Consider the following 13,394-nt stretch of genomic DNA (forward strand, 5'->3'; position numbering starts at 1 on the left):
AGTTGTGCGAAGCTGCATACCCGATTGTTATAATCTAGAGGTCACTTGAAAAGAGATACCGTAGCTAAACTGGGACGTGCAGCGTCTAATTACAGTCTGGAATTCGTGGCCGTGGAGGGGGGCGGGACAGAGAGTGCAACCTCCACGTGGTATGTCCTGGGGTTTTCAACATGGAAGTTTTCTCACATGTTCAAAATGCTAAGCACTCGGTTTACTAAAACTGTCATTTCCATCTTCGGAGCATATATATATACGCGTGCTCGCGTAGTATACTTTTAACATAGCCAAAAATATATGAAACAAGTCTAAAAACATTTTGAGAAAATGATGGGTATCTAGGGATAGGTATTTATGTCATTTATGCCCATCTCCTACATCACAATCTTTTTACCTAAAAAATAAAAAAATATTTTGAGAAAATGATGAGTATGTAGGGATTGGTATGTACTTAATCATGCTCATCTCCTACATCACAATCCAGTACTGTGAGTGTCACACACGACTGCTGCGTTTTAATTAATTTAGGTAAAAAGATTGTGATGTAGGAGATGAGCATGATTAAGTACATACCCATCCCTACATACCCATCACTTTCTCAAAATGTTTTTTATTTTTTATAAATTATTATTATTTAGAAACCCCATAACAGAGATCTACTATATAGAGCGTCTATATAGGCGCCTGCACGAAGAAGTGGTCAATTAGCGTTTTGTGTCAGAAGCAGACGCGCTGCAGTCGTTTTGAATACACGCCACCGCCATCTACACAAACAGACTTGATCGACCTTTTGATATTTTCAAGTAAAGCGGTGTTCCATCGATACTGGTATCGATATCGGTGCCGATACCGTTGGACATCTGTGTGCGGTCGCCGATGCCTCGCGCGCGGGTCTGGCACTTCAAGGGTTAACGAATGTGGTTCTATCATTGCGACTCGTGCCGTTTGGTCATATTTTTCGGTCTCCGCATTAATTAAGCAACAGTAAGGTGTCGTGTAAAATATGCTCAGAAGCGTTTCGAGAAGTGGGACAAGCTCAATTAAGAACATAACTAGAATACCTCAAATCTTGAAAAACACTTGAAGAGAAAGCACTCTGACAAATCTAGGCGGGTGGAGGATTCAGAAAAGGAGTGTAGACAAGACAAGTAGTAGTCCACAATCAACGAAGTGATGCAAAAAAGCAGCAGCACGACTTCAACCATCCTCGGGATCGGTCAGTTCATTGTCATGTAGTGATGGTGCCGCAGTATAGTATACTAAAGTGTTGAGGTGAAGACAAGGATTTTGTTTTGAATCAATGCTCTTTTTGATTTAATAGTGAATACCACAACAAAGAAATTTCGATTAGTAGCCACTTGGCTAAAGGAGTTTGTTCGTTTGTAGCCAAGCACTTTATTTCAGAGCCAAGAATTTCAATGTCAAGTACTGGTATCGGCCGCTAGACTTGGAAAAACCGAACGAAAAAGCGAGGTGTGTCTAGAATTATCTACCAGCATGCCTGTCATTCTCAAAGGTATGCTGGAGAAATTAGATAAATTGCTTTGTGACATGTCCAGTCGTGGTACCAATTGTTCTATCTTTATTGACATTTAGACAAACACCAAACAACACAGCATCATCGATACATCAGCAGACACTAGAAGATAGAGAGTTCATCATGCAGCTACTGTACCATTACTATGCGTAATATGCAGATACAACTACGTCGCTTTGTGTGCAAGATTCACATCTCTAGTTTGCTCGTTATCTACACTTGGCCACGTACTTATCGTAAACCTCTCGAACATTTGTCGTATTGACTGCAGACAAGAATTTCTTGCTGGTCGCACCTAGATGGGGGCATACAACCGGTAGATCGTCTAGTATTCGCACGAAAGACAGCTCCTCGTCCAATTCGAACGTTGGCATTCCACCCAACTTGCTGAATCTGTCGGCGGCCGAGGCAAGACCGGCAAGCCCTAGTTCTGTATCAGTCACGACAGCAGGAACTGTTGGTAGAGGAGGTGTGTCAGGGGCTGGTGTGTCCAGAAAGTCAGTTGGTGCGACTGTGAAGCCGATATCACGTCCTGTGATGTGACGAGTGTAGTACTTGAGCCACGCGTAAATGGTCGGAAACTTGAAATTGCTTTTGTTAATCTTGTTGTTGCAAGTGCATCGTTCCTCTTCACAGTCACACGGGCAGATGTTCTTGCACGGACGTGGCGTGTATCGGTAACTTGGGAAAGGAATGAATGAACAACGACAGAGTTTCTTGTAAGCTCCCTGGTAGTTCTTTCTCGCTTCTTCTGCGTTGGCTCCCCATGTCACCACGAACCTGAAACTAGCACTCTTGTCACATTTGAGAGAATTCCTGATGTGTCTGTAGTGAAGCGTCAGGTCGCCATAAGACCCATTGGGGTCGAACAAGAATGCGTTAGGGGACGAGTCCCAATAAGAGAAACCGACTTGTTCGGCAAAGTCGAAGTTGCCGTGCGGTTGAGAGCAGATGCCGTATGCCATCGTATTGCAACTTACCGGACCCACGGCTTCGGCATAGTGTTTCACACCGCCTGGATAGATGACGTCGTTGATGGTACTGAATGTGTAGAATGGATTACGATCTTGATCGGGATCGACGGCGTGCATGACTCTCAACCTCTCGATATTTCGACACGTGCATCGATCGTTGGGATATTCTGCCTTAAACTCGACGACGACGGTACGTCCGCGAAAGTCCCACGTCTCCTCCTTGGTGAGTATGATGTGTTTCATATCGAACTTGTGACGTATACCGACCGTACCCGTTCCATCGTCCAGTACGGTCGTCTCTAGTACTTTGTAGTTACACGCGTTGAAACCGTTGGCTGCATTTCCTTTGAACTCGTAGTAGACGCCGTGTGCGTAGTAAGAGACGACGAGCAACTGCCAAGGACTGCCGGGAAAGGTCGTCTCGACGGGACAGCAGTCTTCCATCGTGAAACCTCGTCGTGTGGAGCGGTCATTCCAGAGACCGCAGTCGTTGTAGTCGATCTGCGTGTGTCTGCCACCGATGAGAACGCAGTCGGATATCTGACTGACTGACATCAAAGCCACGAGCGCAAACACTCGACGAAACATCTTGAGAACAAGCTTAGTCTCAAACACTACTCAAGATGATCCAGTAAAGTTCTGCTCGATCTCAAATTTTCATCTGCTTATAAATCGTTAGGAAGCCTCGACTAAAGATACCACATGCACCACAGTTATGCACCAAATGAGTGTCACCAGATTCTAATTTGAGATGTTGGAACTAAGAACAATTGACAGCAGACAAAAGTGTTCGTCGAGCTTATACCGACTTCCCATTTATCTAACTTAACGGACATAATTGCATATATTATGATATATACAGCTTCTTAATTTAATGTAAGGATCCTAGAGTAGACATGGAGATGTCACGCGTTGATGTATATACTTTGATTTAGTAGAGGAACTAGCCGCGTGTTGGCAGCTATTTGTTTCATATCTCTACTAAATATATCCATTTCAAATTTCTTAGACTCGCTAACTAAACATAGCAACGGACACGTTGGACAGCTATTAATACATCATCACGTAATGGATATCTAGACTAGCAGAGTCAGCTGTCGATGGAAACAGCTCATGATCAACAAAGAGGTAAACCAACTTGACAACGATATAGAGACAGAACAGACATACATACGTTGCATTTATCTTATAAATAGAACGAGAGACTTACAGTAATTATAAAGCAATTTGTAGTCATCGATGCGCACTGCAAACTAACTCTTTTCTGTGCAAGAGAGGATTTTCCACTCTAGACCCTAACATAATCCTATAGAGTTGCAGCTTTCCCTAGGTGTCAACAACAGGTACACTAATAGTAAGTCGTATACAAGATGTACTTATTGCATCATCTGTGAGCTATATTCGAACGAAATCACAGCCGTGCAGTGTGTTCGAGTCTGTTCCAGTCTGGCAACCTTACTAAATGGCCCGGACTTGTCAGGAATAGAGCGTGCACGGTATTTATAGATAACCGTTCTAGTTCGGCAATTTTAGGACGCGTGTAGATAATGTCGCTTTGTCAGACTAAGAGCACGATATTTATAGATATCTTGTAAGACTCTATAATTAGAAGTCCTCAAGATGCCTTGGCGTTGCTCGAAAACCTTCATACGTAGGCGTGTCCGATAGTTAGATAACAACACGAGGTGTGCCGAACATCTTTGCAGTAGATACATGCAGATCTTGTTCACTATACGCCTTTGCAGTACTTGGTAGATAAGTTGGCATGCAGTAGTTGCAGTCTGTCATGTTCTGTTCTTCTAAAAGAACAACTAAATGCATACAGCCAAGCCATTTGTGCGTATAAATAATTATTATTTAGAAACCCCATAACAGAGACCTTGTAGAGTGTCTATGCGCTTGCACGTGGAAGTGGTCAATTAGCGTATACTGTGTGTCACAAGCGTACGCCAAGTCGTTTGACTACACGACGCCGCGCGTCATCATCTGTAGTTACGGACAGACTTGATCGACATTTTGGTAAAGCAGTGTTCCACCGATACTGATATTGGTATCGGTATCGGTATTGCTATTGCTATTGGTATTGGTATCGGTATTGGTATTGCTATTGGTATTGCTATTGGTATTGGTATTGGTATCGGGGTATCGGCGCCGGAGTCTAGCTAGATCGCTGCCGATACCTCGCGCGCCGGTCTGGTACCTCAAGGGTTAACGATTCGTACCAATGGCATTTGGTCATACTCTAATTTCGTAAATGTTTGGCATACATTTAATTTCGGCAATTTCGGCGAAGGGTCTGCCATGCCCAAATTAAATGTCTACCCAAATTTAATGCCGATTCAAATGTTGGATCAGTTTTCTTTGAAGCATTCAAAACAGACATTACTAGTACTATTAGTATATGTACTGTAAGCACATTCATACGTTTGCCAAAAATGAGTAATGCCGACCTACTGTATAGGATATCTGTGCTTCACCACGTACCTTGATGTACTAGTAGTACAAATGTTTTGAGATGAGCTGGTTCCAGAACGCAACATAAATATCATGGGACTTTGACACCTAAAACCAATAATTCGAACTTCCACACCGCATGTTGCGCTAATCAAAAATGAGAAGGGGCTGGCTACGCGAGACTACTTAGTAGTAGTAGTTTAGCAAGCGCCGAATGATATGATATGCGTCTGGCTTATTTAGTATGTAAAGGTTCCTGCAAACTACCTTACGCCGAAAATTAATGTACGCCGTAATAGCGGCAACCTAATTTTGCCGAAAATTTAGATCGCCGAACATTTATGAAATTAGAGTATTTTGCGGTCTCAGCAGTAGACAGCAGAATAATGTGTCGTGTAAACTAGTTGTACGGTATCCGTAGGCGCCTCGCTTTCGTGAGTAACATGTCCAACGGAGTTTTCAGACCGTCTACTGAAACGCCGAGTCATAGCTAGACAATACGTATTTGTTGAAACCTTAGCTGTCATGGAAGTAAACATACAAATTTCCTAGTAGTTTAGATTACGTATATAGGCCTGGTGTAGGTAGCCGTCGTTTTGCGATCGTGATCCAACAGTCTAGTATGTATGGACTCAGCTCCGTTGTAATGACAGTGGTATGGTATTTACTGACATAGAAATTGATATCGGCAAACATTGACTATCAACAGTGTTAGATGCAGCACAGTGTACTAAAGGATTGATTGTAGTATGGGACGTGTGAATAGTTGACTATAGGTGGCATTCAACTAATAAAATGTTTCTTGTTTGTCAATCACACACAATCCCTAAAATACAGTGTTAGATGCTGTGATATGTGTAGCTTTGCTATCGGTATACGCTTACACGCGAGCACAGTGGCTGAACTGTAGTACCACTAAACAGAACTGAACAGAACTAGAGACAACGCAGACTATAGTCTAACCGCAAAGACATGTTACAATCAACATTGTAACTAATTAATTAACGTATAGAGCAAACATTACATTTCCCTCCTTTTCATCAGACAATTAAAATTACAGAGAACAAAGTGAACGTAAACACTTAACGGAACGATGTCACAAATGATTTGAATCGTGCACGAGGAACGATGTTACGTTTTGGCCGATCTGATGATGTGGAGCTCTGACTCTGAGATGGCGTGATGTGTTGCGAAGAACTACGTCCTTCATCCGATTGTCGTGGCTCATTTTCTTCTGAAGAGGTGGACACCTGTTGGGTGGCGTTTGCGCTGGTTAGCTGCGCGTTTCCGTCGGGTGTGTCGGATGTCTTGGTGTAGTCGTTTTCTGTGGCTGATGTCTCGACGCCATCGTCCCTTTCTTTCTCTGCGCATACTGGCTTAGTCAGTTGAACGTTGCGCTTGAGCTGTACGTTTTCAGGTGACTGAAGAACTAGCTGATCCGAGGCGGATCCAGGCATGGGCGCGAGGGGCGCGCGCCACCCCCTTCAGGCAGACTAAGGCCTATGTCTCTAGACGCAGTATCATACTATGTTTACAGTAGATGTACTTAGCGCGAAAGGACAACTAAATTTAATGTATGCGGTAAAGATAGGAGTTCACAAGATGAGACGTTCACAAGTCTTTGCCTCTTGATCTAGATCGGGTTTTGGATCGATTTGCCACAGCACATTCTAGGCGCATGCTACTCGTTAGTCCTCTGCAAGATCAGTTTGTGGACAATGGCTCTGATCTGTAGTCATTAATTAAGACTCGGAAGCATATGTAGAGAAGTCCAAATACTACGTAGTTTCAATATTGTAAAGGCTTTTCAATTCTCTTTACACTGACAATCTCTGCATACGACGTTGATTTGTGCGTATTAATATGCCAAAGTCATCTTTCAAAATCAGAAGCGGTGTGATCGCGTTGTTCGATCTTGCATTCAGTAATTGTGACTATACTTACGGTACATACCGTACGTGTACATACACATTACATGTGCGCGAGCGCGTGTGTCATTTATTCCTGCATAAGATGCCCCTTCTTAATTAAACAACTTTTTGACCACGCCCACAATTGATTTCACACCGTCGCGCACCCCCTTCAGTCAGATCCTAGATCCGCCCCAGCTGATCGCCGTGACGAGAAACAACAGTGTAGGGATCTGGCAAGAAGGTGGGGCTAAGCTTGTTCGTGGGCGTTGCGTTTCGAACAAGAACTTTGTTACCTTCCGAGATGGAACGGTCTGCGGCGCGAGTTGATCGGTCAGCGTGGTCCTTTGACGTTTGCTTACGGGCAGAGTCACGGTCGCGAACAATGGTGTCATCAAATACCGTATCCGTGATCGTAGGTAGCTTGCTGCGCATCGGACGGCGGAAGAGTAGCTCGGCCGGACTGATACCAGTTGTTGAATGCGGAGTAGACCGATAAGCGAGAAGAAATCGTTGTAACTCTGTCTGCCAGGGCTTCCGTTCGAGGTGAACGACCTTGATGGCTTGGAGTAGAGTACGATTCTGGCGTTCTACTTCCTCATTTGCACGTGGCCAAAGAAGCGTGTTCCGGCGATGCTGAATTCCTAGCTCGTGTATGAAAGCAATGAACTCGGCCGCGATGAACTGTGGGTCGTTGTCGGTGCGTATGCGTTGCGGGATGCCGTAGCGTGCGAAATGGACGTGGAGGCGGTTGATGACGGATTGTGCGGTAGTGGACCGGAGAATGTCAACCTCGAAATAGCGGCTGTAATAATCTACGGTGACGAGCAAAGTTTCGCCTGTCGGTAGGGGTCCAAGGAGGTCAGTAGCGAGGTCTTCTCAAGGTTCTTGTGGCAACGCCGTTGATTTGACGGGAGCTGGAGGAAGTGGTTGGCTGACAGCTTGGCAGCTGAGGCAAGCTTTGCTCGTCATCTCGGCTTTGCGATCGATTCCAGGCCACTAAACTTTAGAGCGGAGGCGTTCCTTGGTTTTCACAATCCCTTCGTGACCTTCATGGGCTAACATAAGGATGCGGTCACGGTAGCACGATGGAGGTACGATTCGAGTGCCGCGGAGAACAACTTGGCCGATAACGGTACGATCATGGCGAACCGGCATAAAGATGCGAGAGAGGTGTTTTCAGTCTTTGGTTTGGATACACCGGCGGATGATTCGTAGCTCGTTGTCGTTGGCAGAGGCCGTTTTGATGTCTTAGATCAGGAGAGCACACGGTGCGGTAAGGTGCGTGACTAGGTGGACTGAATCTTTAGTAGCGCATGTGTTCACGGCGTTGTCGTTGCTGGAAATCAGTAGACGTGACAGAGCGTCAGCAATGTTGGTTGGTCCGGCGACGTGCTTAACGTTGAAGTTGTACGCCTGGAGTCGAAGAACCCAGCGTTCGATGTGAGCTGATGGCTTCGATGAGGAAGAATATATAACTTGCAGAGGCTTGTGATCGGTGACAAGGTCGAAGGTGGTACCGCAGAGGTACTGGTGAAAACGTTCACAAGCCCAAACGAGACCCAAGGCTTCTTTCTCCGTCTGACTGTAGCGTCGTTCAACACTGGTGAGCGCGCGGCTGGCGTAGCAGATTGCACGTGCTGAACCGTCGGTTGTTGTTTCACGAGGACTGCTCCGAGACCAACTGAACTGGCATCTGCGATAACCTGCGTACGTGCGGTATGGTCAAAGTACGCAAGTGTGGCGGCGAAAGCGAGCTGTTCCTTTAGCGTTTCGAAAGCTCGATCTTGCTCGTCGGTCCACGAGAACAACGTGTTTTTGTGCGTAATTTGGCGCAACGGCTCTGCCGTCGTAGAGAGGTCTAGAAGAAATCGAGCACTGAATCCCACCATACCAAGGAAGCTGCGTAGGTCTGCCGCGGACGTTGGGCGTGGCGCGTCGACGATCGCACGAATCTTTTCTTCAGTCGGCTGTACGCCATTTCCAGAGAGTTGCAGGCCGTAAAAATCGACTTGAGGTTTGCGAAACCAACACTTCTGCAAGTTGAGCGTGAGACTACACTCTCGAAGGCGATCGAGCACTCGAAATAGGTTGGTGTCGTGTGCCCCTTGGTCTGGGCCGTGAATGATGAGATCGTCTGCTATGTTCAGTGCTCCTGGACAGTCAGTTAGAAGTTGGTTGACGATGTCTAATACTTTTCCGGCGCTGATGTGATGTCATACATCATGCGTTTGTAACAGTAAAGTCCGTCATTGACAGCGAATGTGGTGATGTCGCGTGATGATTCGTCAAGCTCGACCTGGTGAAACCCCCATCTAAGATCAAGCTTGGAAAAGACCGTGCTATTGTTCAGCGATTGTAAAATTTTATCTACAGTTGGAATGGAGTAACGTTCGCGGATGATAACCTCGTTCGCGCGGCGCATGTCGACACAGAGGCGGATTTCGCCAGAGACCTTCGGAGCGACTACAACCGGGCTCACCCAGGATCTCGGGCCGTCGACTTTCTCGATAATGTCTTTTGCGAGGAGCTCGTCCAACCGATCCGAAACAAGTTTTCGAAGTGCGAACGGGATGCGTCGTGGCTTCTGTGCGACTGGTCTGACCTGTGGATCAATGTGGATTTTGGCTTGAAATCTTTTAACTTGCCGACACCGTTGAAGAGCCGAGGGTAACGCTGTTCGATATTAAACCGGAATTGGTCGTCGGACGTGTTAACCGTGTGTGCGGTGTGCGGTCGTTCGGGTTTCACTGCAGTACGCCAAGCAGTTGTGCCGATTTCCTACCGAGAAGAAGTTGCCCTTTCGAACTAATTACCACAAACTCGGTCGGCCGAGTCGTTTCGTGTATCGGCGCGTTGGCCGTGAATTGACCGACGACGTCAAGTGGCTGCTGCGAGGCGTATGCATACAGTGTTTTGTCGGTTGCTTGTAGCGTTGCGTCCAAACCTCGTGAGCGGAGTTTGTGAAAGAGATCGTTGCCCATCATATTGCACAAGGCACCAGAATCGATTAGTGCCTGCGTCGTGACGCCGTTCAAACTAATCATGGTGATCGTAGTTGAGATTGATCGCTGTTTTGACGGGTGGCTATCGTGATCACCAATCAAAAATGCAAACGATTCCTTCTCCTCCCCTTCATGGACTGCAGCGGCAGTTGTGGTCTGCGGTCAGCAGCGTGGCCAGAGTTGCGGCGTTGTGAAGATCCGGTAAATGGAGCGAGGACGCCGTGACTGCGACACTGCGAAGAGAAATGGTTACGCTTGTGGCACTTACTGCATGTCCTGCCACGGGCCGGACACGATTCGGAGCGTGCATAGTGTCCCGGTCGACCACAGTGCGTGCAGACCAGGTCATTGTGGCTGGATATTTTGACTTTCGGCAGCGATTTGAGTGGCCGCACAGCTGCGATATCACTGGCGCTCGCTACGGGAGCTGATGCTATCGCGTGCTGCATGCCTTTGGCTTGCTGATCGACCGACTCCCAAACATGTGCGGTTTTCAAGACGTCCGCGAGTTTGATGGTGGCTGTTTCCAGCAGTTTGCGGCGAAGTCGGGCATCGCGAATGTGTTCAATGAGCTGATCGCGAAGTTGGTCGTCTTCGTCTTGAAAGCTGCAATGTTTTGCTTGCATGCGGAGACGGGATGCAAACTGATCGACTGACTCACCGTCTTTCTGTGTCATCCGACGAAACGTATGGCGTTCGTATGGCGTGTTGGGCTCACACTTGAAATAAGTGTCCAGAGCATCCACAGTGCGGGAGAACGCCGTATTAGTGTCGTCAGTTGCCGCTTCCGTAAGGCTTTCGTGTATGTCTTGTACAGCTGTACCTGCGTAATGTAACAGGAGACTGTGTTGACGAGCGGGGTTGTCGATACCGTGACCGTCGACGTAAAACTGGAAGCTTCTCTTCCACTTCCGCCATCGTTCTGCGACGATGTCTGCGGGGCCTGTGATATCGAGAGTTTCGATGGGTCGGTGCTCTGAGTCCTTGTTCGTAGACATAGTTCACCTCGTCGCCAATGCGATATGTGTAGCTTTGCTATCGGTATACGCTTACACGCAAGCACAGTGGTTGAACTGTATTACCACTAAACAGAACTGAACAGAACTAGAGACAACGCAGGCTATAGTCTAACCGCAAAGATATGTTACAATCAACATTGTAACTAATTAACGTATAAAGCATACATTACAGATGCAGCACAGTGTAGTAAAGGATTGATCATACTGTAAGTATGGGACGTGTGAATAGTTGACTGTAGGTGACATTCAACTCCTGAAGGTGTTTCTTGATTGTCAAGTACACACAATCCCTAGCTACAATACAAAAGGATGGGGCGACGAAACTTCATGAAGTATTTTCTTCGTCATTTGGTCACTTGCACGAATCGTTCCTAGACTCATCTGTAGTCGGACACGGAAACGGGTTTTTAAGGTAGGTCCTATCATGAAACGTGGTCGTGGGGAGGAGAAATTTGAGATTTGTGTACACACACACACACACACACACACACACACACACACACACACACACACACACACACACACACACACACCAGAAGCTCGATGGAGACCTACATAGGACCACGCCCATTTCTGTTGTGCGACCCGGATTAGAAGCCTCGCTACGATCGGCAATTATATGCTTCGAAGCGTTTCGAGAAGTGGGACAAACTCGAGAACTTTCAATATCTCAAATCTTGGAAAACAAATGCAGAGAAAGCACAACTCTGACAAATTTAGGCTGCTGGAGGATTCAAAAAGAAGTGTAGACAAGACAAGCAGCAGTCAACGATTAGTGAAGCGATGCAAAAAGAAGAAGCAGCACAACTTCAATCATTCCTGAGATTGAGATATCGGTATCGATCTAGACTAATGGCAAAAGTTCGATAGAGCACTAATCTAGAGTTCTTGGGCAGATCAGTCGGAACGACAAAATGAGGTGTGTCTAGAATTATCTATCAGCATGCTTAATTGTCATTCTCAAAGATGTATGCTAGAGAAATCCACGGTCAATTTAGGTAAGTTAATTGCTGCGTGACAATTAAGTCCAGTCGTGTTACCAATTGTTCTATCTTTATTGACATGTACTAAACAGCAAACAACACAGCATCATCGATACATCAGCAGACACTAGAAGATAGAGAGTTCATCATGCAGCCGACATTACTATGCGCAATAGATAGATACAACTACGTCGCTTTGTGTGCGAAGTTCACATCTCTAGTTCGCTCGTCATTTACATTTGGCAGTGTACTCATCGTAAACCTCTCGTATGTTTGTCGTGTTGACTGCAGACAAGAATGCCTTGCTGGTCGCACCTAGATGAGGGCATACAACCGGTAGATCGTCTAGTATTCGCACGAAAGACAGCTCCTCGTCCAATTCGAACGTTGGCATTCCACCCAACTTGCGGAATCTGTCGGCGGCCGAAGCAAGACCGGCAAGCCCTAGTTCTGTATCAGTCACGACAGCAGGAACTGTTGGTAGAGGAGGTGTGTCAGGGGCTGGTGTGTCCGGAAAGTCAGTTGGTGCGACTGTGAAGCCGATATCACGTCCTATGATGTGACGAGTGTAGTACTTGAGCCACGCATATATGGTCGGAAACTTGAAATTGCTTTTGTTAATCTTGTTGTTGCAAGTACATCGTTCCTCTTCACAGTCACACGGGCAGATGTTCTTGCACGGACGTGGCGTGTATCGGTAACTTGGGAAAGGAATGAATGAACACCGACAGAGTTTCTTGTAAGCTCCCTGGTAGTTCTTTCTCGCTTCTTCTGCGTTGGCTCCCCATGTCACCACGAACCTGAAACTAGCACTCTTGTCACATTTGAGAGAATTCCTGATGTGTCTGTAGTGAAGCGTCAGGTCGCCATAAGACCCATTGGGGTCGAACAAGTATGCGTTAGGGGACGAGTCCCAATAAGAGAAACCGACGTGTTCGGTAAAGTCGAAGTTGCCGTGCGGTTGAGAGCAGATGCCGTATGCCATCGTATTGCAACTTACCGGACCCACGGCTTCGGCATAGTGTTTCACACCGCCTGGATAGATGACGTCGTTGATGGTACTGAATGTGTAGAATGGATTACGATCTTGATCGGGATCGACGGCGTGCATGACTCTCAACCTCTCGATATTTCGACACGTGCATCGATCGTTGGGATATTCTGCCTTAAACTCGACGACGACGGTACGTCCGCGAAAGTCCCACGTCTCCTCCTTGGTGAGTATGATGTGTTTCATGTCGAACTTGTGACGTATACCGACCGTACCCGTTCCATCGTCCAGGACGGTCGTCTCTAGTACTTTGTAGTTGCACGCGTTGAAACCGTTGGCTGCATTTCCTTTGAACTCGTAGTAGACGCCGTGTGCGTAGTAAGAGACGACGAGCAACTGCCAAGGACTGCCGGGAAAGGTCGTCTCGACGGGACAGCAGTCTTCCATCGTGAAACCTCGTCGTGTGGAGCGGTCATTCCAGAGACCGCAGTCGTTGTAGTCGATCTGCGTGTGCCTGCCACCGA

The 13,394-nt window shown here is 46.7% G+C and overlaps 3 protein-coding genes across 3 annotated transcripts; all 3 read right to left on the reverse strand.

Moving 5' to 3' along the window:
• Positions 1-1,583: 1,583 nt before the first annotated feature.
• LOC134192457 (uncharacterized) lies at positions 1,584-3,096 on the reverse strand. Its single transcript, XM_062661194.1, has one exon. The coding sequence runs from the start codon at positions 3,094-3,096 to the stop codon at positions 1,744-1,746; it is 1,353 nt and encodes a 450-aa protein (XP_062517178.1). The 3' UTR covers positions 1,584-1,743.
• Positions 3,097-9,975: 6,879 nt separating this feature from the next.
• On the reverse strand, positions 9,976-10,875 carry LOC134192459 (uncharacterized). The gene has a single exon (XM_062661198.1). It carries the CDS (start codon positions 10,873-10,875, stop codon positions 9,976-9,978), a length of 900 nt encoding a protein of 299 aa, XP_062517182.1.
• A 1,065-nt stretch (positions 10,876-11,940) lies between these two features.
• LOC134192517 (uncharacterized) lies at positions 11,941-12,928 on the reverse strand. The gene has a single exon (XM_062661253.1). It carries the CDS (start codon positions 12,862-12,864, stop codon positions 12,109-12,111), a length of 756 nt encoding a protein of 251 aa, XP_062517237.1. The 5' UTR covers positions 12,865-12,928; the 3' UTR covers positions 11,941-12,108.
• Positions 12,929-13,394: the final 466 nt, after the last annotated feature.

The sequence above is a fragment of the Corticium candelabrum genome, chromosome 16 (assembly GCF_963422355.1).
Source record: "Corticium candelabrum chromosome 16, ooCorCand1.1, whole genome shotgun sequence".
NCBI lineage: Eukaryota > Metazoa > Porifera > Homoscleromorpha > Homosclerophorida > Plakinidae > Corticium > Corticium candelabrum.

Excerpts from the sequence above, each read along its gene's own strand:
- LOC134192459 (XM_062661198.1), bottom strand. The coding sequence starts at position 10,875 with ATGTCTACGAACAAGGACTCAGAGCACCGACCCATCGAAACTCTCGAT.
- LOC134192517 (XM_062661253.1), bottom strand. The coding sequence starts at position 12,864 with ATGGCATACGGCATCTGCTCTCAACCGCACGGCAACTTCGACTTTACC.
- LOC134192457 (XM_062661194.1), bottom strand. The coding sequence starts at position 3,096 with ATGTTTCGTCGAGTGTTTGCGCTCGTGGCTTTGATGTCAGTCAGTCAG.